The sequence below is a fragment of the Suricata suricatta genome, chromosome 8 (genome assembly GCF_006229205.1).
Source record: "Suricata suricatta isolate VVHF042 chromosome 8, meerkat_22Aug2017_6uvM2_HiC, whole genome shotgun sequence".
NCBI classification, from domain to species: domain Eukaryota; kingdom Metazoa; phylum Chordata; class Mammalia; order Carnivora; family Herpestidae; genus Suricata; species Suricata suricatta.
In genome coordinates, this window is record NC_043707.1 from 108700294 (window position 1) to 108726957 (window position 26664).

At 52.1% G+C, this 26664-nt stretch overlaps 1 protein-coding gene across 8 annotated transcripts in view; it reads right to left on the minus strand.

Annotated features, from left to right (window-relative positions):
• SZT2 (SZT2 subunit of KICSTOR complex) overlaps positions 1-26664 on the minus strand; it is a 49485-nt gene that overhangs the window by 17501 nt on the left and 5320 nt on the right. For 3 of the 8 annotated variants that reach the window (XM_029947125.1, XM_029947127.1, XM_029947131.1), the window contains exons 2-40: positions 22680-22805; positions 21944-22117; positions 21481-21651; positions 17771-17902; positions 16868-17009; positions 16362-16468; positions 12848-13058; positions 12450-12620; positions 11808-12042; positions 11489-11618; positions 10590-10732; positions 10213-10365; positions 9960-10074; positions 9519-9736; positions 9210-9425; positions 8763-8841; positions 8425-8519; positions 7818-7986; positions 7523-7637; positions 7296-7409; positions 6917-7087; positions 6660-6754; positions 6294-6417; positions 6028-6192; positions 5733-5937; positions 5322-5437; positions 4965-5211; positions 3926-4067; positions 3671-3763; positions 3439-3517; positions 3053-3343; positions 2757-2898; positions 2463-2570; positions 2312-2375; positions 1904-2089; positions 1382-1549; positions 1221-1293; positions 1014-1085; positions 630-831 (exon numbers count right to left, since the gene is read on the minus strand). In XM_029947125.1, the coding sequence (XP_029802985.1) occupies positions 630-831; positions 1014-1085; positions 1221-1293; positions 1382-1549; positions 1904-2089; positions 2312-2375; positions 2463-2570; positions 2757-2898; positions 3053-3343; positions 3439-3517; positions 3671-3763; positions 3926-4067; positions 4965-5211; positions 5322-5437; positions 5733-5937; positions 6028-6192; positions 6294-6417; positions 6660-6754; positions 6917-7087; positions 7296-7409; positions 7523-7637; positions 7818-7986; positions 8425-8519; positions 8763-8841; positions 9210-9425; positions 9519-9736; positions 9960-10074; positions 10213-10365; positions 10590-10732; positions 11489-11618; positions 11808-12042; positions 12450-12620; positions 12848-13058; positions 16362-16468; positions 16868-17009; positions 17771-17902; positions 21481-21651; positions 21944-22117; positions 22680-22805 (5759 nt within the window). Of the gene's footprint in view, positions 1-629; positions 832-1013; positions 1086-1220; positions 1294-1381; positions 1550-1903; positions 2090-2311; positions 2376-2462; positions 2571-2756; positions 2899-3052; positions 3344-3438; positions 3518-3670; positions 3764-3925; positions 4068-4964; positions 5212-5321; positions 5438-5732; positions 5938-6027; positions 6193-6293; positions 6418-6659; positions 6755-6916; positions 7088-7295; positions 7410-7522; positions 7638-7817; positions 7987-8424; positions 8520-8762; positions 8842-9209; positions 9426-9518; positions 9737-9959; positions 10075-10212; positions 10366-10589; positions 10733-11488; positions 11619-11807; positions 12062-12449; positions 12621-12847; positions 13059-16361; positions 16469-16867; positions 17010-17770; positions 17903-21480; positions 21652-21943; positions 22118-22679; positions 22806-23612; positions 23920-25761; positions 25914-26664 lie in introns of those variants that run through there. The other 5 variants (XM_029947126.1, XM_029947128.1, XM_029947130.1 and 2 more) reach the window with 5 other exon arrangements.

Consider the following 26664-nt stretch of genomic DNA (forward strand, 5'->3'; position numbering starts at 1 on the left):
GAAGCACAGGCTCCATGCTTGCTTTGCCAGCTCCCACGCAGGCAACACACAGACCCTGAGGCTTCCTTCCCACGGCACACTTCCTCTCCATTCTCAGATCTTGATAAGAATGGTGGCCTCCCCTTCTCAAACCCATCCCACCCTGTGATGAGAGCCAAGTTAACCAGAGGCCAATCTGTGAATCTTGGCTCTGCCCTTTACTGTGACCTTGGGCAAGTATTTAACTAATCTGTGCTTAAGTTTCTTCATCCATGCCATAAGGAGAATAGTATTTTCTAGGACTGTTTCATAGATGAAGGGAGCTGATCAAGGTAGAATATTTAGAACAGTGTCTGCTGCATAATAAGCACTTGTTAAATATTACCCATTGTTTCCATCAACTTCTGAAGCTGCTCTGAACTGGAGATGCTCTTTATGCTTGGTGAGGAGCCAAATCCTACCAGCTTTTCACTTCTTAGGAAAGCGGAGAGTGATCTACTTTGCTACAGGCCATGGGAAGTGGTCAGGATACAGTTAGACCCCGACCCAAACCCTCAGTCCCAAGTCTTTCTTCTGAGCGATACTGGAGAGGAGTGCTGTGGGAGCAAGGAAAAGCAGCTAATGTGAGACAGGTGCAGGGCCCCGCTTACCGTGCGTGTGCGTACACTTCTACGCGATCCTGCAGTACGCGGACGATGAGCCAGAAGTCAGGCAGGCAGGGCCCGGGGAGGCCTGAGAGTGAGGGCTGTGGAGGTGCTGGCCCAGGGGGGGTCCGCAATGTGAAGGGAGCCTTCTCCCCCGGGGTCTCACTGGGACCCTCGCTGTCTGAGCCACTGCTGCCACCATCATACCCTGTGTCAAATGTGCTGAGGTTCAGCCCCACCCTTCGGCTCATCTGAGCCTCCAAGCATATCAGGCTGGGTGGGGGCCTCCACATTAGTCCTTTCTGATGCCCCCTGCCCAGTCCTTCTGCTGCACAGCCCTGAGTCCGCTTCCTATCAGCTTCGAGTCCTCCACCCATCACCCCAGCTTACCTAGGTGGTCAGAGTCCACACTGCCCTGACTGGACATGAGGCTCAGCCCCTGGCTAGGCCCAGGCTGTCTCCCTGGGAAGAGAAGGAAAATGCCTGGAACATCTACTGATCCTGCTTAGGATCACCCTCCAAAGATGGAAGCAGGGCCAGGGATCTACAAGTCCCTGGTCCTCGCCCCCTAACCTTGTTGCCCGAGTCTTCTCTTACCTGGAAGGCTGAGGAGGGGGGTGCTCTCAGAACCCTCTGGGGAGCCAGGGGCTTGGGGGCTGGTTGTCAGGGCCTGAGGGGCAGAAAGTCAGGACTGAATACAGGCCCCACACACCTACCTCCAACCCCTCCATCCCCAGGTCACCCCAGGAAAGGCTCACCTCCCCTTCGACGCCTTCGGCCCTGTCTTCATGGCTGTGCCAGGCCCAGGCTGCTGAAGGGAGCTCCCCTTGGGACCCACCTGGCTGTTGGCCAACTGCCACAAAGAAGAAGCCACTGTCAGGATCCTCGAGAAGAATGTGGCCAGGGAGGTGAAGGTGGCGGAACTCCTGGGAGCGGGAGCCAAGGTCTCAGTTTAGGCAGGAGCAGCCCTCCCTATTCACACACTCCCCCTCCACTCCGCCCCATGCTTTCTCAGCAGACCCTCACACCATCTGGTAAACCGGACGTTCACAGCCCCACTGCTGAAGTTTGCAAAGTTCACTGAATTTCCTAAGGTTCAACAGGCCCAGAGGCAAGGAGAGGAGCCAGGTCTCTTCCCTCTGAGTTGGGTTCTCACATATAGGGTGAGGGACAGTGTGGAGAGCAGGCTGTCCTGGAGGGAGGCCCTTCTACTTCCATATCTGGAGTCCAGGGAAGAACGGGCCCCAGGAGGACCAGGGGGTGCTCTGAGGGTAGCTTACCTCCTTGAACTGTGTGAGGGAACGTTCTGGCCCAAACACAAAACTCAGTGGCAGGGTCTGGCGAAGGCAGGTGGGGCGTCCAGGAGAGCTATGGATGTGGGCAGCCGCACGGTGCAGTGTCGGGCTCTGGGGGACACCCCCTCTTCGGAGGGCCCCTACCATCTCGTCCTCCAGCAACCAGTGGATCTACAGTCAGAGAGCATTCCAAGGAGTGGCAAAGGGCACTTCCCTGGCTGCCTGGCGCATCACCTCACTCCCAGACTGGAAGACACTCTGCCTCACAGATTGAGGGCGGCCCTACTCTGACTCCAGAATAAAGGGGTGCCTTACCTTACTCATATGAGGGAGAGGAAATCAGCTACAGTGCTGAGGGGCTGTCTCTTAGGTTGGGGGAGGAAAGACCCTCACCTCACTCATGGTGGTCTCAATAGCCAGTCTGTGGGGTGTGGCCAAATTGGAGAGCCCAGGGTGCCTAAATGGAAGAAAGGTTTAGATGTTAGTTTCCAAAGACCAAAATGGGCAGGGAGTAAGAGACTCTGAGAGGGACAAAGGGAAGTACCTGTCTTCTTCTTGAGGTGGCACTGGGGGCCCCAGGCCATCATCCGACCTTAAAGATGATGGCTGCCCCGGGGATCGTGGGAACGAAGCACTGCTTTCAGATGTGGACCTGAATAGGGTGGGAGTGAAGGTCAAAGATGAGCAGCCACAGCAGCCACTCTCCTCCTAGGGCCTCGTCAGCACTCCTTTCTTGGGATCCTCAAGGGCTCCTAGAGTCCTTGAGTACTCTAGATTCCTATAAAGGGACCCCTACCCCAACAAAGCCCCAGATCCCCCCACCAGACTTGCTCCACACCGGTGGTGCTGAGGGTCCGACGTCGGGGGAAGCTCCACTTCGAGAGGCAAGGTCAGCACAAAGACGTCCAGGGTGATACTGAGGTCCCTCAGGGGCACACGGCCTCCAATGGGGGGGCCCTCCAGACTGGAAAGGACCTGGCCTGGAAGAGGGGGAAAGTCAGGGGTTGCTGGAGCCTGGGCACAGCGCAGACTTCAAGTTCTCAGTGCTGGTGAGTTACATCCACCCACAGACACACAGGCAGGCAGGCAGACTTACTGGGACCAGTGGCCCTCCCCTGGGCACCCCAGACTCACCCAGGCAGGTGGGCAGACTGCACACAGGTACCGAGCTGTGCTGCCCACGCAGCCGCACAGAGCACGTGAGGTGCAGGAAGAGCGGTGGCAGGTCATGCACCAGGCTCTCAGGCCCAGTAGGCGAGTCCCCCCCCAGGATACTGAAGGAGTCTTCATCAGGGTTCACAGTGTCTGCATCTGACAGCGAGGCCGAGTCGAGCCCAGCCAGCCCCAGGTCTGGTTCACGGCTCTCGCGATATTCCACCTCTAGCTCTGGGTCACTCTCAGTGACCACACAGCAAGCTGTGTCTCCTAGACATGGAGGCATGTCGTGTGGTTATTGAGAGAGGCTGGCAGCGAATCCTGGCCATAAGCAGCCTTTTCATCTCTACCCATTGTCCACACACCTTCTTCTCCTATGAGCTCAGCCTCTGAAAACTCGAGGTCACTGACTTTTCTGTCTACTGTGTTCCGGAGGCCCTCATCCTGAACAAAACAAAGAGAGTTTTATCCAACACAGGACAAGAGCCACATCTGGGCCTCACGGAGCCAAGGGTCAAGAGGATCTGGGTGGGCCCACTGGGGCTTCTGGGGCTACAGGTTGGGGGGTATGAGGGAGGAAGGGAGAAAGCTGCTCACCTCTCGCCTGCTGGATGGAGGGCAATAGAAGAAGTAGTGGGGATTGGAGGGCACTGTGCGGAAGTGGAGACCACTGATCTCCAAGAACTTCTCCTGTTTGGGGGTTAAAAAGAGACTGTTATGTCAGTGAGCCCTCAGCTGAACACTATCCCCTACCCAAGAATAGAAGCCTACACACCCCCACCCCAGGAGAGAACACTGTGCCCCGGTGCAGGCAGGGCTCCACCCTTCTTCTGCCCTCACGAAGCGTCCCACCTGGATGAGGCTATGAAGGGCATCATGTGCCTCTCCTCGCAGCTGGCAGACATCTGTCAGAGAGATCTCCAGGCTAGGGTCTGGAATCCCCAGGACACGGCTGCTCTGAAACTCCGGTTCGCTGAGGTCCTCGGTCTCTATGCTGAGTGGTCAGAGTGGGGGTGAAGAGCACTGAGGTGTTAAGAACCAGCGAGTCCTGGAAGAGGCTGCTCCCCTACTAGGTGCAGCCCACACCTGCCTCTAGCCAGGATGCTCAGCACAATGGCACGGGCAGTGGAAGAGGCAAGGAGAACCAGCCAACCAATTTTGGCTCGAACCTCCATGTTTGTTAACAACTGGACATTGCTGTGACACAGAGGAATGAGTACGGATGACTCCCAGTTTTCTGACTTGGACCACTGGTGGAGGGTGATCTCATTCCCACGGAAGGAGAACATGGGTGAAGCAAGGTTTGGTGGGAAGAAGATGCACTGATTTCGGGGCATGAAGGGTGGGGGATCTAGGGCTCCAGACGGGGAACTGGGCTGGAGTGCGGACCTGGGTGTCCTTGGCACATTCCTCCCTCTGCGTCTGCTGCTTCCCCGATGCTAATATGCGGCAGGCACGGCAGGAGAGCAGATGCCAGACGCAGCCATCATCTGTCTGCTTGCCTTCTCCCTTCAGGGACCTGCTGGGCCCCTCCGGTGAGTTGCGGACTTAGCAGTGAGGGCAACACTCTGTGAAACTCACAGAGGGGTTCCGGAGATTATTACTATTGTATGAATGTCCTCAGAACAAGCTTCTACTTTCACTGATAGCAACTGGCAACTCCCTACCCCTAACCCAGCTCAACACTCCACACCAGAACAGAAGAGACGGGGAGGAGCCCGAGGTCTATGCCAAATGGAGAAAGAAACCTGGTTGGGAGCAGGAAGCCAGTGACAAAGCACCAGCCTCCTTGGTGTGGGCGCAACCGTGCCTGGCCATTCCCCCTGATGGGAAGTCTCTGTTTACGGGGGTTTTGTGCACCCCTGACACATGATTCAGGGACAATCCTAACCTGGACTCAGAAGCCAGGACAGCTCGTTCCCGAGGCTCGGGGCCCTCCTCGATGCTGCTGCTGAAGGGCCCGGGGCTAAGAGGCCCAGGGCTTGGGGGTGCCTGAGGCAAACCCCGAGTGTGGCCACATAGCGCAAGCAGGAAGGGCGTGATGTCTACTTCTTGTAGTATCTCCTCGCAGGCGTCTACTGCTATCAGCAAGTCCTGTGAGGTGACGCTCTGCGCTTGCTGCAAACTCCGGAACAGTCCTGAGGAAATGGAAGGGGCCACGGCCGGATTGGGCTCCCCAGTCCCCATCCCTGTAATCCTGTAAAGCCCCGCTCCTTCCTGAGGCTCCCTTCTGCGGCCCCTTCCTCACCACGGACATAGCATCGCTGTGCGTGCTCCTGTAGCAAGGCACAGTGGTTGGCTGCCTCCTTGTACCTGGGCTCCATCCAGACTGAGGATGGGGAGGGCTGGTCAAGGAACTGAGTCCTAGGAATGGGAGCAAAGAGAGAGCTTGGCTAGCTCTCTGAAGTGACATCTCTGACTTACCACTCACCCACACTCTGCTGGATGGTCCATACACCTCTACTGAATACATTCACAGCCCAGAAAGTTCACTTGATTTGCTGAAGGAAGCAGAGCAAGGAGCCGGCAGGACATGGCTAAAAAACTGAGTTCTGGCCACTGACCGTCAACCTGTCTGTCCATACCCCTAATGTGGTCACGGGCCTTGGCTGGGAGCCACGGGTGGGGGAGGACCGAGTTCCACGTCGAGGATACTCACCGGAAGGTGAGGTCTCGGGGTGCCTGAGGGGGCTGTAGGCTAACCATCTGCTCCCTCAGTGCTTCCAGGGCGCAGCTGTAAATGTAAACCGGACACCGGGTCCGGGGACCATCTGCACCCTCCATCTGTGGAGCCTGACGCCCAGCATAAGCCTGTATGTCTTGACGGAAAGGTGGGCTTAGGTCTCCTGGATCCTGGGCAATGTCTGTGGGAAGAGGTGTCACGTGGTCTCCAAGCCTTCTATTTGGTCCCAACCCTGCACCTGCTTAACTGACTTCAGAGTCAGCAGCCTTACCGCCAGCTGGAGTGACACTGAGGGTGGGGACCTGGGCCTTTGTAGCCCTCACCCCAGTTCCTCCCACATCTTTCAGGCTGGAGACCCCACTCCAGTCCCCAAACTTAGGCTTTGTCTCCTCTTGAGAGGGTCCCTCCAGGCCACAGGCAGCCAGATGCTGGACATCTGAATAGGAAAAGAGACACATAAGTTAGAGCTGCCGGGACGGGCTGGTGAGGGAGGAGAGGGGTTTATATCTGAGGCTAGTGATGAAGACCCGTGGGTACCTGAGAAGGCAGCTGGGAGGAAGGTGAGAAACACATGCTGGGGAGTCACAAGCCTTGCATAGCAGCGCCACTGAGGGGAATGGGTAGAGAGGAGAGGCTTCAGAGTCTCAGGAGGGCCTACAACCTTTAAGACAGAACATCGGAACAATGTGTAAGGAACCGCCCAACCACTACTCCCTCCCTCCACCCTCAGTACAGGGCACAGCCTTAGGTAGAGAGTGCAAGATGCAGAGCAAAGGGGAACACAGGACCCTGTCACTGGCAGGAAGCATTCAGTATCCCCAGTGATAGACGTGGGGCATGAATGTGTGGTAACAGAAGGAGGTCAGTGTGAAAAGGGGCTCAAGGAGACAAATCAGTGCTGACCAGGGGAGGAAGTGCTGAGTCTCCAGTGGCCTGGGCACTGCTGACTGCTTGATCCTTTAGGACCCCGTGGTCCCCCACTGGTGGCTCCTCCGGACCTATAATGGGGGTGAAGGTGGGTGGAAGAGGGCAGGGCCAGCAGAGAGGCAGGACCCTGAGATGAAGAGATGGGGAGGCCAAAACCCAAAGACAGAAGCCCCTGAGGGTGGGGAAAGGGGCTGGGCCAGAGCGTACTGTTTGGGAAAGAGGCAGGAGCTCACCTGGACCATGGCGGGTCCGCCGCAGCACCTCACTCAAGAAGGTGGCCTGGTCAGCAGGGGTCAGTGGGATCTCCCGGTCACTCAGCTCCTGCCCCAGGCAGCTGTGCAGCAGGCACAGCACCATGTCGTTGGCTGGACAGGGCCCCTCGGCGAGAGGGACGCCCTCTGGCTCTGCCCGACATACACTTCGCTCAGCACCAAGAGCCTCCTGCCGCCCAGCACCCTGGCTCAGCCCTGACCATGGCAGCCCTCCTGCAAAGGCCAAGCCTCCTCCTGCCCCAGCACTCTCTGTTTGCAGACTTGTCTGCTCTCCAGGCCCTAACACTCCCATGCTTACTGGCCCTCTACGTGTGGGGGAGTAAGTACGAAGTTCACCCACCTCTGGAAAGCAGAAGGAAGAACATCTGGAGCTGCTGACACTGAGGCAACAGTCCCATTAGGTCAAAATGGAAAGGGATCTCGTGGACACAGGTATCTCCTCCCTGGTCCAATGCTAGGAGGCAGAGAAGGAGGACAATACCCACGGTGAGACCCAGACTCCCCAGCTATCACTGCCTTCTCCCCACACACTTTCCTGCTCCACCCAAAAGCCCCTTCCCCACTGACCATCAGAGACCCTTGGCTCTGGGGGCAGGGGACTCCACTCCTTGCTCTGGCACAGCTGTATAAGGTATTCAAAGCTCAGCATGGAGCCTATGCAGGCAGCGTCCCGAGGATGGAGCTAGGGGACAAAGAGCAGAGGTCAGGGGTCAGCCTGTCTCAGCCCAGAGGACTCTGGCGTCCAGCTCTCAAGGAAGCCACACAGTCACAGACACACAGAGTGCAGAGATCTGGAGGGACCAGGGAGCCACAGGACAGCAGCTAACCCAGTAAGGTGTGGGGGGCTTCAGAGGTCACTCACGGCTCGAGGGATCTCAGGGTATGTCAGATCCCGCAGGTGCTTCCAGCTCTCAGGGCCAGGCCCCACTTGCCCATACTGTGGCTCTACCCACACTTCGGTGACCAGGTGGAGCTCGGAGTCTCCTTCCAGGGCCTCCACCTCCACATCATTGTCATCATCTGTTGAGAAGCTAGAGGAGGAGGAACCCTGAGCCTGGCAGAGTGGAGAGTCCTATCCACAACTGAGGGGCAGGGGGTCAGTTCACGGAGGGCACATAGGATGAACACAATTTGTGTGGCCTCTCTGGGCCCAAGTCTGCCTGATGAAGCACCTAATGGGGTGCCTAGGTGGCTCAGTCAGTTAAGCATCAGACTCTTGATTTTGGCTCAGGTCATGATCTCATGGTTTGTGATATCGAGCCCCACATCGGGCTCTGCATTGACAGTGTGGAGCCTGCTTGGGATTCTTTCTCTTTGCCCCTTCCCCCACCAAATGAACTAAAAAAAAAAAAAATATAACAGCACCCCCACCCCACCACTATAGCAGCCCAGGAGATAAAACTTCAGGGGCAGTAGGGAGAAGGGGGAATGTGGACACAGGCGGCTCTCAGAGTGGATCTGGGTCTCACCTGTCTTTGGTAGAGGTAGAGTGCGGGGGGAAGAGGATGTATTGGACAACGCATGTGTGCTTCTCCTCACCGGCAGCCTGCCCCAGGGGTTCATTCTGGGGGCGGAATGGGAGATCTTGGGTAAACCTCAGCCAAGCCAGAGACCTGGCCTGGCCTAGCTCTGGCCCCAGGACTCCTGCCCCTTGCCATATTGTCCTGGGACTAGTCTCGGGCTCTGGGTCCTCTGGCCACAGGGTCCCCATGAGGCAGAGTTTCCAGAAGCCCCAATGCAGCTCAGAGGCAAATGTCCCTCCAATGACGGACCTCAGTGGGGAGGTGTCACAAGGGACGGCACGCACCTGAATTGGAAGCTCCAGGACCATGTTGATGATTCCTTCCCCACTGCAGGCAAAGTGGAACCCTTCTGACAGTCGGACTCTGAAGCCCCATAGGGCGGGGGTGGGGACAGGATGAGACAGAAGAGACACACTCAGAGTCCACCCCCTTGCCCCCATGCCGCTTACGTGCCCACCTCCCAGCAGCCATCTGGACAGACCCGTGTGCTGACAGCCCTGCTCAGACTACTGGTGCTTCAGATGCAACAGCTCTAGCTGCACAGGCCAAAGCAAACAGGCCTGGGGGAGAGGCAGGCACTGCTCTGGGCTAAATCCTGTGCAGAGCAGCAGCGGCATGGAGGCTCAGATATGGGCGCGGCCTGACTCAGGCTTTCTCCCAGCAGCCAAACCCAGGGTCTCGGCTTGCCCTCTTCCTGCCCCGAGCTGCCCGGCCATGCTTGGGTAACGTACTCAGTGAGGACGGAGAGGAGCTGCGCGATGGCGCTGAGTGGCAGTGCGGGGGCCAGGCCTGACGGGATGCTCCAGAGCCAGCGCTGGTGGTAGAGGTAGCGGGACAGTGATGCTAGGCTAGAAGAGGCAGAGCGGCCCGACACCAATGGCAGCGGCCCTGGTGGCTCCAGCGTCAGTAAGAAGGGTGCCCGGTAGTCCAGCGGCAGCTTCTCATACCTGGGCAATGGAGGCGACCACTTGATCTCCGCTCATATCCAGCTAAGCCTCAGCCCTCTCACGTGTCCCATGGGCCCCAGCCTCTACACCAACCTGATGAGTAGCTTGTCCAGGGGCTTATGCAGGACCACGAGGCAGGGCCGGTCAGACAGGGCCTGCTGCGGCCCCAGCATGGGGGGGGACTTGGAGGGAGAGGTGCCCCCACCAACACCCCCCAGCCCTTTCCGTTTGACCTTGGGTGTTGGCTCCTTGCTTTGAACCCGGTGGGGGAAACGCAGCCGCAGAATCTCTTCCCGCAAGTCCGACACAATCTAGGGAGAAATGTGATCAGATCCTTCTAACCTTGTCTTCTACAGATCCGGGAGAAGGGGTCCCCAGATAAAGTGAGACAGCCTTCTACTCCAAGCATTCCTTGGCCTGGGGCGGGGGCAGTCCTTCTCTCCACTGGCCCTGGCCCTGTGTAGTTTAGGGGGAAAGGAACTAGTTCACTCTACAGGGTTCCTAGGTCTGGGAGTTAGGGAGGGCCCAGCTTACCTTGTGCCGGGCCTGGGCTGGTGTGCCGATGGGAAAACCCAGACGAAGGACCATGCATGGGGCCTTGGAAATGATGCGGACCATGTAGAACGAGGAGGGAGGCTGGTCTGGGGCACTAGGGAGAAATGAGGGTGAGTGAGCAGCCCGAGACTGGGAGTTAAGAGGGCTGAGAAGTAGCAGTGAGGTCTGGGGTCAGAGGAAGAGACATGGGATGCAGCGGAGGCGGAGGAGCGAGGGGAGGTCATTTGCCCACCTGGAGAGCAGCTTCACATAGGAATAGCCTTCAACCAGCACGAAGCTGCTCCAGTCTCGAAGCAGAGAGGTCAGTGAGGAGTGCGAGATCCTGCACTGCACAGTGCTGTAGCGCCCATTGCTGCCGGGAGTGTGCAAGTGCTTGGGGATTGGTCTGGAAGAGGGGAGTGCACAGAGGTCACACCTTGCCGCCCCAAGCCTAGGAGGCAAGGAACAGCTTGCTACCTTCCTCTTCTAGTTGCTGTCTGGGGATGTGGGGGTGGATGAGCAGGAAGACTAGGGAAGAGTCATAGTTTTCCTTCGGCTAAAGGTGAGGGCTCATCTGCTAGTCCCCTTTCCCACCACCCCCTGTCGCCTGAGGCTGCAGAGGGTACCCACGTGTCATGCTCCAGGATCAGCACGAGGCGATGCATGTGCAGCCACCTCTGCCATGAATTAGCATCCATGGACAGCACTGGCTTCCAGTAGGCGGCGAACTGGGCGTGGGATGAGTCAGACCCGCTGTGCTGCAGGGAGAGCACCTGGGGACAGGAAGGCCTGTCCTATAGGAGCACTCGTGGACAAAGAGGGCACAGCCTCCAACCAGCAAAGAGGACCACGGGGCCCAGGGGTCCGAGAGGATACTGGTTTATGGCTAAAGGAACTTAGAGCCCAGCCTGAGACAGAAGCGAGAAACAGAGGCCTCCAGAGGATGCGCCCAGAGACAGACTGTGACTTTAGAGCTAAATCCAGGCAAAGGATGGAGCCCGTCACATTTCCGTCACTGACTTAGGAGGAAGACCGCTAAATGATAAGAGGAGCTTGGGATGGGGCCACCATACACCAGCATAGACCCTGGCCTCGCAGCTCAAGTCTGACAACTGGGGGCTGAGTAAGAAGTAAGCACAGGACCAAGGCCGCTATGGTCTTCAGGAGGTGCATAGTTGATGGTGGCTGGCACTAGTGGAAAATGAGTGGAGATGCCAGAGGAGGCCAGAGTATGCCATGTGGAGATAGTGCAGGGGCTCACAGTTAGCTGGGACACCACCAGCTACACGGTCTCCTTATCTTTATCTCTGACACCTGTGGTCTGTTGAGAACAGCCTCTCTCTACAGACCCTTCTCTGCCAGGAACTTGGAAGGAGGGAGAACTGTTTTCAAGGTCAAAGCTTAGAATTCTGGTCTAGGTGCCCCAGACTTGAGGAAAAGAAAGAAGATGGCTCTGGGCTCCAGGAGTTGTGCCAATCCAACAAGGGCGGGGACTGCAGGGGGCGCCCCTGAGCCTCCAGGTCACTCACCGGGGTGGTGGAGCCAGGAGGGATATAGAAGAGTGGCACTCCACTCTTGGTGCTGTCAGGAAGCGTGAAATGTTCTGGGACCGAAGAGAAGGACTGAAGATGGGCCAGCATCTGGTCCGTCTGGTTAATGCTGCAGAACAAGGGCCAACCCTGAGCCACACCTGACTCTGCTGGGTACAGAGGAAGGCAGCTCCGGAGGAACCTGGGACCCTGGACACGAGCCTGGTCCCCAGGGGGACTCTCACCAGCTCCCAGTTTCACACCTCTGTCCCTCCGGCACAACAAACGGCACTGCTCACTGAGTGGTGACCTCCCTCACCTCTGTAACGTGTTCCAGAACCGCCGGATGACATGGGTACGATATAGGGAGCGAATGGGTTGCCTTAGCGCACAGGACACATCATGCAGAATGTCATAGCCGCCTTCCATCGTCACTTCCACCCGTGTTCCTCGAGGGCCCTCCAGCTCCAGGGGCCAGGGCGCTGCAGCCACATACTCAATGCGCATGTTGTGTTTCCACAGCAGCACCAGCTTCACCTCCAGCTGAGACCCTCCTTCAGGGGAAGCGGGAGGCTACTCAGGGGAAGAAGGCACAGGACTCCAGCCTGGGACTGACTTCTATCCAAAACCCCCACCTACCTCATGGAACTCTAGCTTGGCTAAAGGTTCCAAGCATGGTTCCAGAGATTTCAGGCCTAGAGCCTCCCAACTGCCACAAACAGAAATTTATAGGAGTGATCTGAAAACAGAGCCAAGTTCAGGATACCACACTACCCTCAGCTGACTCCCCTCTGGCAATGGAGATAGAACTGGGAAGCTAAGTGCTAAGAAGACTAAGCCCCAAAGGCAGCTCAGAACCCATCATATCTCAAGTGAGAAGCAGAATCTCATGTGTGATACTGAGGTGGTTTCTGCTTTGCCTAGCAGGTGTGACACTTGTATGAGGCCTAGTGACTCTTACCTTTGGCCAGGGTGACTTCTCGAACGCTGTAGCCCTCTCGAAGTCGTACAGACACGGTGCTAACCAAGTCAGCCAGGACCTCCTTCTCGGTGTGCTTCTTCCGGCGCAGAGCCAAGGCAGGGTTGCTGCTTGCAGAGACCAGGTGCTCATTAAATAAGCGGTGCTGAGAGCCTAGAAGACCGGCAAGAATGGGCAAGGGGCATCTGTGAGCTGACAGAGATCTAGGAGGAGGGGCTACGCCAAAATCCCGGGGAGAGAAGAGCGTCAGAACACTCAGCCCCCAGCATGTGCTCAGTCCCCACAGAGACTGGAACCCTCCACCCATTCCTGAATCACCTCTGGGTCTGTGCTACACTCCCCTGCCCACCCTCCTCCCCTTGCCCCCGCCTGCTCCTCACCACAGTAATACTCAGGGTTCAGGGCTTCCCCGCTGCGCAGAAAGGAATATAGGAGAAATGCCCGGTGGTAGACAGTCAGACCCAGGCTGCCTGGTTCCGGCTCAGGACAGGTGGACAGGTAGGAACCAAATGTGGCCATTGCGATGAACTTCATCAACTCCACATTAGGCACGTGGCCAAAACTGCAGTCATAAGAGTAAACTCCTCCCACCTAGAGAAAATGAGGAATTGGAGACATCAAAAGAGGCACCTGAGAAGGAAGTACAAAAATGTGGAAGAGACTGGGCTAAGTGGCTGCGTCCACCCCCCAGACCACAGAGTAGGAAGAGGGTCAGTATTCTCCCAGGACAGACCACTGCTCTGCAACTTTTCTTCCCCAGGCCCCTATCTGAAGCCCATGCCATCTGGCCACGTCCTTCTTCAGAACATCAAACACTAGACTACACCACTCACTGAAAATTGTGAGAAATGGTTCACTGGTTTCTTGTTATCTTTCAAAAGACATCAGTGTCTCTAAGAAAATGGATTTTGTTAAACTGCAGTAGGTCTAGGATGGGCCTAAGATTTTCCATTCCTAACAAGCTCCCTGGTGATGCCAATACTGTTGGTACACGGACCATATATTCAAAAGAATCCAAAGTCTTTTGATCAGAGATTGGCAAACTACATATAACCTGTGGGCCAAATCTAGCACATCAACTATTTTTGTAAATAACGTTTTATTGGATCACAACCATTCACATTCATCTTGTCTATGACTGCTTTGATACCGTAAGAGCAGAGCTGAGTAGTTGTGACATCCATATGGCCAGCAAAGCTTAAAATACTGACTAGCTGGCCCTTCACAGAAAATGGTGACAGACCTACTCTAGAAGGTTCATTCAAATCTCTAGCCTCTCAGTTCGTGAACCCTCATCTCCAGAAACTAACTCTATTCCACTCTCTTGCCCACTGCCTACATGCTGGCCCTTGGTTTCACTTGGAACCCCTTCATGTTTGCAATTTCAATTGCCACATCCTACTGATTATATACAATTTTATCCCTTTGGATTCCTTCCAACTGCCTCCTGCTGCTCTTTGACTTCATTAAAGAGAGAGGGACAGAGCATGAGTAGGGGAGGGGCAGAGAGTGAGGGAAACACAGAATTTGAAGAAGGATCCAGGCTCTGAGCTGACAGCATGGAGCCCGACATGGGGCTCAAACCCACTGACCATGAGATCATGACCTGAGCCAAAGTCAGACACTTAACCGAGTGAGCCACCCAGACACCCCTAATACTGCCAGCCCTCATTGAATCTCTATTCTCTCCAAGTCTATCCCTGGCTCTCTTAACTTTACTCCTCTTCCCCTTTAAAAGCCCAACTAGTATTACAACCTCTATACCTGGATTCCAAATGGAGAAAAGTGCACTGTTGTTTAGGCTGGCACCACATCAGACCAGAACATAGGATGCCCAACCCAACAAGTCCTTTGGGGCTGTCCTCAATCACATTCTCCCAACTCTGGCCTCCCTCACAGTACCCACCACCCCCTTTTCCTTCAGACAGGGATCAGAAGCCCTTGGCAGAATTTATCTACATCTTCACTTCTATCCTTCTAGCTTCAAAAGAAGAAGGGACACTCTCCACTACAAAAGGGTCCCTTGATCTACTTCTTGAGCCAACACTCTCCTGTCCATTTAGAGACTTTACTCCATCAGGTTTCCTTTCCTTTCCCTCATTTTCAAACTCTGCTTCCTCATGGTTCCTTAGAAACATGCTGGTCTCTAATTTAATAAAACAACAAGGCCGCCTGGGTGGCTCTGTCAGTTAAGCATCCAACTTTGGCACATGTCATGATCTCATGGTTCAGGAGTTCGAGCCCCACATAGGGCTCTATGCTGTCAGCCCCGAGCCAGCTTGGGACCCTCTGCCCACCTCGCTCTCTGCCCCTCCCCCATTAGTGCTTTTACTCATGTTCTCTCTCAAAAATGAACATTTAAAAAGACAAAACCAAACAGAACAACAGAACCAAGCACCTGTCTCTTCCACCCTGCACTTCCCTCTGGCTACCTTTCTCTCTCTTGCTTCCCCCACTTGATCTGAGCAGCCAAATTCCCTGCGTGAACACCTGTCTCCACTTTCTTCTCTTCCATGCACTGCAATCATTTCCCTGGCCACCTCTTCACTGAAATGGCCTGCAAAAGATCCCCGTGACCTCTTCATCACCAAATCCAAGGGTACTGTTCATTCCTCATTTTACTTGACCTTTCTGCTGCATCTCACACTGTTAACTACTTTCTTCCCCAAACTCTGACTTCTTTGACAGGAGAACCTCCTTGTTCTTGTCTGATTATTTTCCTTCATTCTTTGCTGGGCCCTCTTCATACTGAGTACCAGATCTGCATATCCAACTGCTAACTGCTAGGAATAAGTCATCTATTGCATAATTATGCACTCTGCCAAGCACTTTAAATGCACTGTCGCACCCAGTGAAGTAGGCACCATTATAATCCCCACTTACAAACGAATCTGACCAAGAATCAAGTGATGTGCCCAATGTCACACAGCTAGTAAGTGGAGCTGGGATTCAGGCCAAGTATGCCTAACCCCGAAGGTGATGCCTTCAACTGCTATCCCACTGACCCATAGGTGCCTCAAATGCAATATGTGCAAACCTGGCCGGGCTCATCATCTTGTCCTCACTCCACTCCAGCTCTTCTCCTTGTTTGCTCTGCTGGCTACCCAGTCACCACTGGAGTCACGAACTTAGAGACACCTTTAAGCTCTCTTGCTTGCTCACCCCTCACACCTTGCTAATCATAAGTCATGTGGACTCCATCTCTTCATTTTCTCAATTCTGTCCCCTTGCCTCTTACCCTTTATTCCTCTAATTTAAGCCCTGCTCCTCTCTCACACTGACCACGGCAATTAATAACCTCCCGGCCTCCACTCCCGATTTCACATAACGGTAAGAGTGACCTTTATAAAACATAAATCCAACTAGAGGCTTTCCTTGTACTTACCTGCATCACTCAGAGTTATGCTGAAATGCCTTAATAAAGCACAACTAGCTCTTCATGTTTTCTGGCCAGTGCCTACCCTCCCAGCTTGTTTCCCAGAGTGCTTTGCCTCCCACTCTACATTCATCAATCTAAACTGGCTGTGGTTCACTGAATATTCCTATTCCTTCCTTTGCTTAAGCTGGTTTTTGGGTTTTCTGATCCTTGCAATCAAAACAGTAATCACTCTTATGGAGGAGGGGAGACTGGAAATGGCTGTCAGATTTCAAACTCTTGTACTCTTTTTACTATAACACGCTGTCTCCTCACACCCTAAGGACAAAGATGAGAGTTCTCTCCCACCACTGCCACCTACCCCCTTCTAGACCTGATACGTATTCCCCCTGCCAACACACATCCAACTATGTTATTGGCCTTAACGTGGGAAATCATCACCTGTAAGAAAGTAACCAGGCATATCCAACTTCGTGGTATACCACACTTCCCTCTCATCCTTTCTAGAAAGTCCTCACCTGCACAAAGGAACAAGCCACGGTGCCACTGCGAAGCTGGTTCAACAATGTCTCACAGACAGCAACATCAGGGACACTGGTCACCCCATCTGTGATCACGATGATACCTGGAGTAGGAAATACCAGACAGACCTGGGGACACTGACCAGATCAAAGCTACAGGGGGGCATCCAACTGAGGGGGCCATTTGGACCCCAGTGTCTACCAACCAATGTGTTTTATGATCCACACCCTTCCTTCTTCCCTTCCCTCCACTTCTCACTCCTGAGTGCTGGACCCCAGTCTCCTAAGTGATGTCCTTGGAGCTCTACTCCCTCCCACTAGGGTCCTGGGTGGTTGTGAGAGCTGGTACTTGAGACATACGCTCAAACACATTACCTTCTACACACACGGAGCAGATCCTCTTCTCTGGGGCCCACTGATCTCCTGGAACCTATATCTATACTGCTAATGCCCCCTTCCTGTACCCTCCTATTTTTCCAACCCCACAAAATCCTTCTACTGACCTGCACTAGAGTTTGAGGGGAGCAACTGCAGTGCCAAGATGCCCTGACGAATCATACTGACCAGCCCGAGGTCAGCTGTCACCATGGAGACTCCCACCTTCCGGCCAGGGGGCTCCCCTGAGTCTGGGGACTGGTCCTCTGCCTGGTCCAAATTGCAGATGAGACAGAATGGGTCAGAGGGTATTGCTGTCACTCCCATCCATAGCAAAGCCAGAATTTACAGCCCAGCACTGCCCAGCCCAGACAGGCCTAATCCTGTGAGGACCCCAACCCCTTGCCACGCAGCCAAGTCGTGACTGTGCTCCTGCTCCTAGCATGTGCTCAGATGCCGACCCCATGTGGACTGGGGGGATCTGGCACCAGATGAAGCGCCAGGTAATGCTGGAGCAGGCTTCTCCACCCTTTCTGGCACCTTTTCTGTATTTCCCCAACACAATTATGAAATATTTTATACGTCAATTGAATTAAGACTTCAGACATAAAGGACTCAATTTGCTTGGCAATACTTCTAGGATATCCAAAGGAATGAGCCAAGTGTATTCCAGTGAGTTCAACCAGTTTTATCCCTGACTGGACAAAACCCTAGAGATCGAGGCCACCCACAGTCACCTTCTCAGGTCCATCAGGGGAGGAGATCTAGGACTGAAAAGATACAAGCAAATGGTCTTCACATTTTCTCCCAGCAAGAATGTGTGTCTTGGGGATGTATCTGAGCCCTCCTCCTCCAGCAGGAAACGTGCTGTGTGCACTCACCAGCAATTCCATCCTTGGCTCACTCTGGCTCTTAGCCCCTTTCCCTGACCTCTCTTCCCTCTGTACAGGGGCTTGTCCTTCCTCTCTCCCCTTTGTCCCTTAACAGTTCCTCTTTCTAAGTGGCCTCCACCCACTTTCTCTCCCACATACCTGACTCTGGGGGTCATACTGCTGCTGCAGCATGGTGGCCACCTTGTCCTCAAAGAGACAGAGCTGTTCATATACCTGCTGCAGGAACACCTCCCGCTGAGAAGGGTCCAAAAGGCAGCCCTGTACCAGCACCTGAGAAGCACAAGGGAAAGACCAAGACATGAATGAGGGTCAGGGGGACACTGGAAAGTACCCTCTGGTCTCCCTATTTCTCTCCACAGCTCCCTCTAGGCGATCCTGACTTCTCACCCAAGCAGGGTGGCTAAATCCACAGCTAGTGCTTCCCTATCAGATCAGCCCCTCCACCGGGGACACCAGGCCTTCAGTTATCTTCATCTGGGTTCCCCACCTTTCTCTGCTTATAGCCCTGCACACTGGATTTCCCCAAGTTCTCACATGGGGGTGCTACAACATCTTTCGTCTTGAGTCACCAGACTGCCCCACCTCAGCCTGACAAAGCCTTTCTCATTCTGACTCACGTGTTTTTAGTCTTATTGATTTTGAAGCACTACACACAGAGGCAACTCTGGACCTTTTTTCTTTTAGGTTCAAAATCACCTTCCAGGGAAGGCTCCTTCCTTCCTCTTCCCCTCAGCAGGTAACTCCTACTGCCCGTCTTCATACAGAAAGGAGACTCGTCCACAGAACTGCCAGCCTGCCTTAACCCCAGGGCAGCACTACTCGCCCACCACGGAGAACACCCACAACGTTTGCTCAAAGTTTCTAGCTGACTGTGTTCTTGCTCTTCTTTCGAAAGTCTGAAGAAACGATTCTTCGACCTCTTCCGTGTCCTTCAAAAGCTAATCTCTCCAACTAATCTTGGACCTTTTGCCTAATAACCTTCCTTCTCTCTCCTTTGGGTTCCTTTTCTCGTCCTGTCAACATAGATAAGTGCCCCCATCCTAGAAATTTCATACAGGCCTGGTGGCCCCTGGGAACTCTCCTTTTAGGCTGCTACAACCTTCTCACATGCACACTACCCCCTACCCTGCCCTCCTGCACGACAACTACTTCTTCATTCCCTATTCAGAACTGGGGAAATGGGTGGTCACAGCTGGGGGAGGGGGACTCTACGTCCACAGACCTAATTAAGAGAAGAAAAACAGAATCAGAGAAATAGTAGGAACACAGGTTATAAGGTGAGAAATGTTCACAGGTGTATTATTGAGATGTGAAAAGTGGGTCAGCCCAAGAATCCTACACTAGGGCTTGGCTAAATATACAATGATAAATTGTGATAAAATATCAAACCAAGCAGCAATTAAAAATCATATTTTCACAGACTACTTAGTGACAAAGAGTGCCCGTATTATACACTGAAAAAAGTAGGACGTAAAACTAAGTGTCTGGAATTAGCCTGATGTTTCTCCTCTCTTTGGATGGAGGGGTGGTAGTGAGGGAGGATAAATATTGAAAGGCAAGAAGGAAATTTTGTTAAATGTAAATTGTTATTTCTGGGTGGTGTCTTATGGGTAAGTTTTGTCTTTCTTTATGTTTTATGTACTTTTCAAATTTCCTTCAACCGACATACATTATAAATATGATTTAACTTTAGTTTTTATTTTATACATTTTGAGAGAAAGAGCACATGCACGCTCATACGCTGCGCATGCAAGCGGGGAAGAGGGGCAGAGGGAGAAAGAATCCCAAGCAGAGTGGGTTCCACACTGAGCTCAATCCCACGACCCTGGGATCGTGACTTATGCAAAAGCAAGAGTCGGACACTCAGCCAGCTGAGCCACCTGGGCACCTCTTTTTTTTGTTTTGTTTAAGAGGAACAGTAGGATCCATGTTGGGGAGCTTCAGAGACGGTGAGGAAGCTAGGCCAGGGCTGACAAGTGGTCCTGAGGGCTTGAACTGAGTAAGCCTGCTCCTTCCCCACAGCAGCCGGCCTTGTTCAGGGCCCGCCTCCTCTCCTGTACTGCAATAATCTTCTGCCCGCTCTCCCCAGTGCAGAATTTGCCCCCCGATCCATCTTCCTTCCTGGCCACAAATAATTGTGATCTTCCCAATGTACAAATCTGACCCCGTAACAGTCCATTTAAAAATCTTCCACTTTTAATAGTTTCGATAATAATCAACAGTTTTAAGAGTTAACTTTTCCGTGTTTTCTACGTGGCGGACACAGTCCTAAGTGCTTGATATATATGAACTCAATCGCCACATCATATTGGTACTGTTAATACCCACATTTTGGAGGAAAGACACAGATGTATAGAGAGGCTAAGTAATTTGCATAAGGGCACACAGACAGCAAGCAAATACAGGGGGTGTGAATCCAGATCCAGAGCTGGTCATCATCACCACACTAAACTCCCCTAGAGTTCTTGGCCGTGACATTCAAGGCCTCTCATAATTGTCTCTATTTCTCTCTCATCTCCTCTTTACTACCACCCCTACCCCCACATTCAAATACTACTGTGTCAAACAGAATAACGTGTAGTTCCCAAGAGCACCTGTGATTAAGAGCACAATTTCGTAGCTCTGCAGCTTTGCTGTTGCTGGCCCCTCTGTCTGGAAAACCCACTTCCCCTTCTCTGAAGGGTTAACCTCAATCCTTCCTTCAACATTCAGTTCAAATGCCTCTCTGTCCAAAAGTCTTCCCTGGGCTTGGCTGGCTGCTCCCTCTCAGTGCACCCGAGCACCCGAGTCATTACTTATCAGTGTCCTTATCACATCTAACCGAAATTACCTCCTTTAATATCTGTCTCCCCTACTAAACCCTCAACTCCTCCCATCAGGACAGGGACAATGTCTGATTCACCTGTGACTGTAGGACCCAGCCCAGGCCTCGCACAGACCAGACTTCAGTGAGCACTTGCCGAAATGAGCCAAGTGTGAAGTGATTATCTAACACTCAGGCTTTCCTGGTCTTGGTCGTCAGTGCCACAAGCAACAGTCCTAAGAGCTGTGCTAGGAGAGCATTTTATCCACAGCAGTGGGCTGGGATCCAGACATGCACCAATTGCCTGGTAGATTTCAGGCCCTTGGGAGCTGTCCCTATGCATCCCTGTCTCAAAGTGAGTTTGACAGCCAAGGTGACAGCATGGCCATGAGGGACAGTTTCAGGGTAAGCCCCTACCAATGAGTTGAGGATGGTTAAGAGCAGATGAGGGGAAACTGGACTTATCTAAGCCAAAAACAGATATTCCAGTAACAGACTTGGCCAGTCTCCAAAAGGAGTGTCTTGTGATGGCCTGTTTGGGTGTTGGATAAGGCCTGTAATTATCTGTACGGTCAGCATAACAACCCCTCAGGGAAGACGGCCCTCCTCTGTCCTTGGGAGAAATGTGGTTCTGGGCATTTGTCATATTTCAAAATCATAAAATTATTCTAAAAGATCAACTCCTAGGGGTAGTGCCAGAAGTCAGGATATAAGCAAACCTTCTCATCAAATTAAGAGGAGGGTGGTAGTGGCAGCATGAAACAGACCTCCAGTGTGGCCAGAACCACAGCCTTGCAGAAGGAGTGGAAGAGGCATGCGTCCAATCAAGGCCAATAGACCTAAAGCTCATGAGAAGGCTCTTCGAGAGCTGAGGAATGGATCTTTCTCAAGAGGAGAGAGACTCAGAGATGACTGGTAAATAGGTTCAAGAAGCCAGCAGAGCTGGGGACTTTGCAAACAGACAGCAGAGACAGGATAAGGACTTGGTCAATGGACTACCAGAAATGAGGTCTGAGGGTACAAACTTGGAGAAAGGATGCAATACCTGGTGGGCCTGCAGGCCAATAATTGAGGAGTAGGCCTGGATAGTTATGTAGATCTCAGGCTGGAAGTCGATGCACGATCCGGGCACTCGGAAGGGTCGAAGCAGCCCGCCTAGGCAGCGGGAGAGGGCATGGAAAACTTCATCAAACAAGATCTCCCCTGTGGAATCATCCTGAGGGCAATGTAGAGAACATCTCTCAAATGTAAGCAAAAGCAGCCCTGAGCAGAGGGCAGAAACAAGCAGCTTCCACGGCTTGGTGGAACTCCTATCTTAAAGTTGATCGCACCCCCAAATACAGTGCCACGTATGGGAGGTCTTTAAACACTGACCATTTAAAAGCCCGTTTCCTTTCCACAATGGTAGACTGAGATCGCTTTTCACATCTCTCAGGCCTCCCCCTTTCTTCCTCACCCCTACTCCACCCCTTCTCCTTTCTTCCCGCTGCCTCTCCCCAGTCCCTTACCACAATGCCAGTGGACGGGCTAAGGTCGAGCTCAATGACAAATCGGTACTGCCAAGCCAAGAAGGTGACCCGGGTGGAAGGTACAAGGAGGAATGGCCTTGGGACCATTGGTTCATCTGGCTGCCACCCAGGGGGCAGGACACTGAGGACTTCCAACTCCTGCTCAGACTGGAGCTGACAATTCAGACAGAGAGAAAAGGGAAAAGGTTAGGGAAGAGTCAGCCCTTTATTTCCCAGACCGAAACTTTTTTTTTAGTTTTTTAAAAATGTTTACTTATTTTTGAGAGAGAAAGTAAGCACATGTGCACATACACAAGTGAGCAGGGGAGGGTCAGAGAGAGAAGGAGACATGGAATCTGAAGCAGGCTCTAGGCTCTGAACTCTTAGCACAGAGCCTGACCCAGAACTCGAACTCACGAACCGTAGTCGATGCTTAACTTAAGTCAATGCTTAAGTCGGATGCTTAACTGCCCGAGAGACCCAGGCAGCCCATCCAGGACCTGAATGTCTACATCCAAATTGGCAAACCACTGGTTCTACCTCCCGCAACCCAACCATATACTCTTTCCATTTGGGAAATTAAAATTTCCTGAGTGGAAGCGTCTTCTGGGAAGTCACTTACCCCTAGAATTGGATCCCTGGGAGACTTAGTCTCCCGTCCTGTTTCCAGGACCCCCTTACAAAAACAGATCCTTCTGAGCCAGCCCCTTCCCTCTTGTAGGTTTCTGGGCCTCACCAGCATCTCCTGGGGAGTGGCCTGCACAGTTTGATACAGATGATTGAGGAACCAGGCCAGGCGGACATTTCGAGAGATTCGATAATCCTTTTTCATCAACAGGAACACCTGCCCAGCTTCTTCCACCTGGCGACAAAGAGACATTAAAAATAACCTATAAAAATTCACTGTGTTCCTGGTATACATAGATCACTATGCAAGTGACTTGTCCAAGGAGTTTACAACACGTACGTGAGAGGCAAGGCAGCAGAGGTGAAAAGTTAACTCCTCACTCAGTGCAAGGTGTTCCCAAGGACTCAATTCTCTGCTCTCATTCCCTTTCTGTGGACTTCTGTGTTGACCAAGTGCCCTTTTAACGTTATTGAACATGTAGGTGTTTCTTCTACAAGCTCTAAGCTTGTTGAGGGCGGGGATGGGGTCTTGTTCTTTATGTGTGCCCCTTTGCTTGGCAAACTGCTTACCACAGAGCAGATACTCAGTAAGGCCAGACACTTCCTCCTAATAAGCCTTGATGACAGCGGCCCCTAAAGGACCTTTCACTGGGTGACTAGCAAGCCTGTTGAATGCCTCAAAATGAAACTCCTGTGGGTTGTGACCCACACTTTCCCCACCCTCCACCTTCCTTAGTGGTCAACGCTCCAGCTCCTTCCCACTATTGCCTCAGAGGTGGCCGGTTCAACAGTGTCCTGACCGGCATCGGTTCCCTTACCCACGTCCTTGTCCTTCCACTCACAAGCCGAATCATGGCTCCTTTACCCACACATGTCCCATGCCAACAGCACTTTGACAGAGAAAACTGTCCCCTTGCCAGGGGTGCCAGCTCCAGCAGGCCTTCACCTATCCCTTCACTCCTCCCTCATGAGCAGCCTCTCCCATCCCCCTTAGAACGTTTTCCCAGCTCTCAACCCCTGGGGCCCTGGGAGATAAACTCACCCACTGTTTCACAGAGAAGATAAGAGTCCACTGCTCTGAACTCCCTCAATGTTTCTCCCTGACCAGTCTTCACCTGAAATTCCTTTATTCCCTTACTCTAGCCTCTGATAAAAAGATGGCTCTCCCTCTGGTTTAGACAAACTGCACATTTCTCCCCCTAGGTCCCTGACCAGGGAGGGGAAGTGCCAGGCAGCAAGGACTGAAGAGGGTGGCGGAAATGAACAGAAGCCAATGACTGCCTGTGAAGAAATGTGGTACAGACAGGAAGTGAAGGTTTCTTCTGTCCAAATGGGGAAATTTGGAGAAGAAATAGAAAAAGCCTGGAAAAGCAAGAATGAAAGGTGGCTGATGGCAGAGAGTGTGGAAAGCAGACACAACGATGAAGAAAGCCGTTCTTCTCCCGGACAGAAGGCACGCATCATAAGACACAGACACAGGGGCACCTGGTGGCATCCAACTGTTGATTTCAGCTCAGGTCGCACAGCCTGCGTAAGATTTTCTCTCTCCCTCTTCCTCTGCCCCTCTCCCCTCTCATGCACTCACTTGCTGACTCTCTCTCAAAAAAAGAAAAAAAAAAGACACAGAAATAAATACTGGGAAATGACATGGGTGAAAGCAGAAGGCAAGAAACTCCCATTTTTTGAGCACCTTTAATATATTCAACAGTCCTGGAGAGGCTAAGTGCAAGAACTTCAAATTCAGACAGCCTGGTGTGAATCCCAATTTGGCCTCTTATTAGCCTGTGAGATGGAGGAAAAGATACTTAACCTTCTGAAGCCTCAGTACTCTCATTTGTAAAATGGATATAATCCTAATACTGATCTAACAGTGTTGTTAAGGGGGTGAAGTGAAATCATGTAAATGAAATGCTCAGCACAATGCCTGGCACTCAGAAAGAATATTACAAAAATGAACTATCACAGGTTATTACCAGGCATAATGCATGGCTCTTTACACAAGTACATTCATTCAGTCTTCACATAAAACACTTAACATAAAAAAAACTGAAGTCCAAAAAAGTAAAATGACTTAATACAATTAGTATATACAGGGTCACAAGTCAAACCCAGGCCTCATGAGCTGCAAAGCCCAACTACTGAGGGTGACAATCAGATAGAACTAGGAGTTTAAGAGCAGAAAGGACTTGAAGTGGTCCCAGAAGGAACAGGACGGGTCTCCATAAGCATAAAGGATGCTTCGGCATAATTAGAAAGATGAAAAGACAACCAAAGCATTGATATAGGATTCAATATTATTTAGTGTTAGGTCTCTAGACTACATAAAATCACACTATTCTCCATTACACTGCTTCTGTACACTAGGCTAAGGTAGGTGCTGGCCAGGATTTTGGATATTATCCCAAGAGCTGGGGCAAGCTACTAAACTCTTTTTCAGAGAGCTGTAATATTATATGTGCATTAAAAAAAAATTCCCTCTGGTACCACGTGATTCAGAAAGATCCCCTGACAACCAGGGGAGAGGACAGTGGCCTAGACCAGAACTACTCAAAATAGCCATTCTGTGAACTGCTGGAGACTGGTCCCGATGAGAGAGCACATGTGCCAGAATGTAAAGCCAGCACTGCCTTTCACTGAGAAAGCCTCTCTCTCTCTCTCTCTCTCTCTCTCTCTCTCTCACACACACACACGCACAGTCACCTGAACCAATCTTCAAGACAAGTGAGCTTAGCTGCCATTTTAAGGACTCTTTAGAATAAGACAAGAATAAGTGATTAATTGGAAACAGCAGGGAGGAAGGAACAAAAAGGTATCAAGGGTGACTAAGATAGCCCTGGAAACCAGTACGTTAGCTAGAAAAATCAGAAACAGGTTATTTACCATTGTTTCTAACCACAATTCCCCCCATTGGGTCCCATAAGATTGTACATCCTTATCACCAAGATGCCAGAAACAGCAAAGGGTCTACTGGCAAAGAAGGAACGTGCAACAGTCACTTGCCCTCTGCCTGACCTTGGTCTCAGGATGGGATGCTCTCATAAACCAGTCAAGCTTTCCCTCGGGGCTGATGGAGCTGCTGCAGGTGTGAGACTGATGCCCAGTCTTGTCTAACTGATGATGCTGGATCCCTGTCAAGGCTCTTATCTAGGAAAGAGCCGGAGCTGGCAGTATTGTCAGAACAGGAAGGTTACCTGCATTCAGCAGTCCTTCGTTTATCACTCTACCTTCAGAGCCTACAGCAGTGCTGGTGCATCAGATGCTCCATACAACTTGCTGAATAAGTGAATTCACCACATGTTCTAAGCAAAGCAAAGTTGATGTTTAAAATCAGTACAACTCTTCTCAAGGTGAGATAATCTTAACACCAATCGCAGTACTATTTTCTTCTGGTTCTTCTTTGGTAGTTAGTAAAGACTTCCCCGTCCCCCTCCCCCACAAGTGCCAGCCTATTTCAGCTATGCAAGAAAACACCAAAGAGTCTAGGCCCATACTGAGCCAGGTTAAACAGGGGAGAACACACATCCATGGGGCAGCACCATAAGACCAATTGGGAGCATTTGGTCACTCTACCTTCTAGGACTAAAATCTTGGTGATTCTGGGTTTCATGAGCAAACCTTTCCATGATTCCCCTGCACTACATCAGGCATTTCACTTCTGTCATGCGGTCACACAGCGGTTCAGAATTCTTCACAGCATCCACCAGTTCATAATGAAGAATTTGTGTACTTTGTAATTTGTTTCCCCTACAAGTCTAGAAGCTCTAAGGAGGTAGAAGCTTTGTCTCTATGTTGTCCTTTGCTGTAGCCCTAGCAATAAGCACAGTGCCAAGACACACTAGGTGTTCAAATATTTGACTATATGTATGAATGAGGGAAATGGCTCTCACAAGCTCTATTTATTCTCTTTTCTTTTGAGCCGTATTCCGAATTTCTTCCCACTGATTCGTAACTTTTCACTTTTATCAACATCTGCTCTTTGTTGTTCAAGAGGTCCCAACCTTCCTCATCCACTTTATAGAAAAACTAGCCTATTTTATTGTCTGCGTTTTTCTTTTGCTGCCACCAAAGTTGTTTTAATCAGGTTTCCACTACTA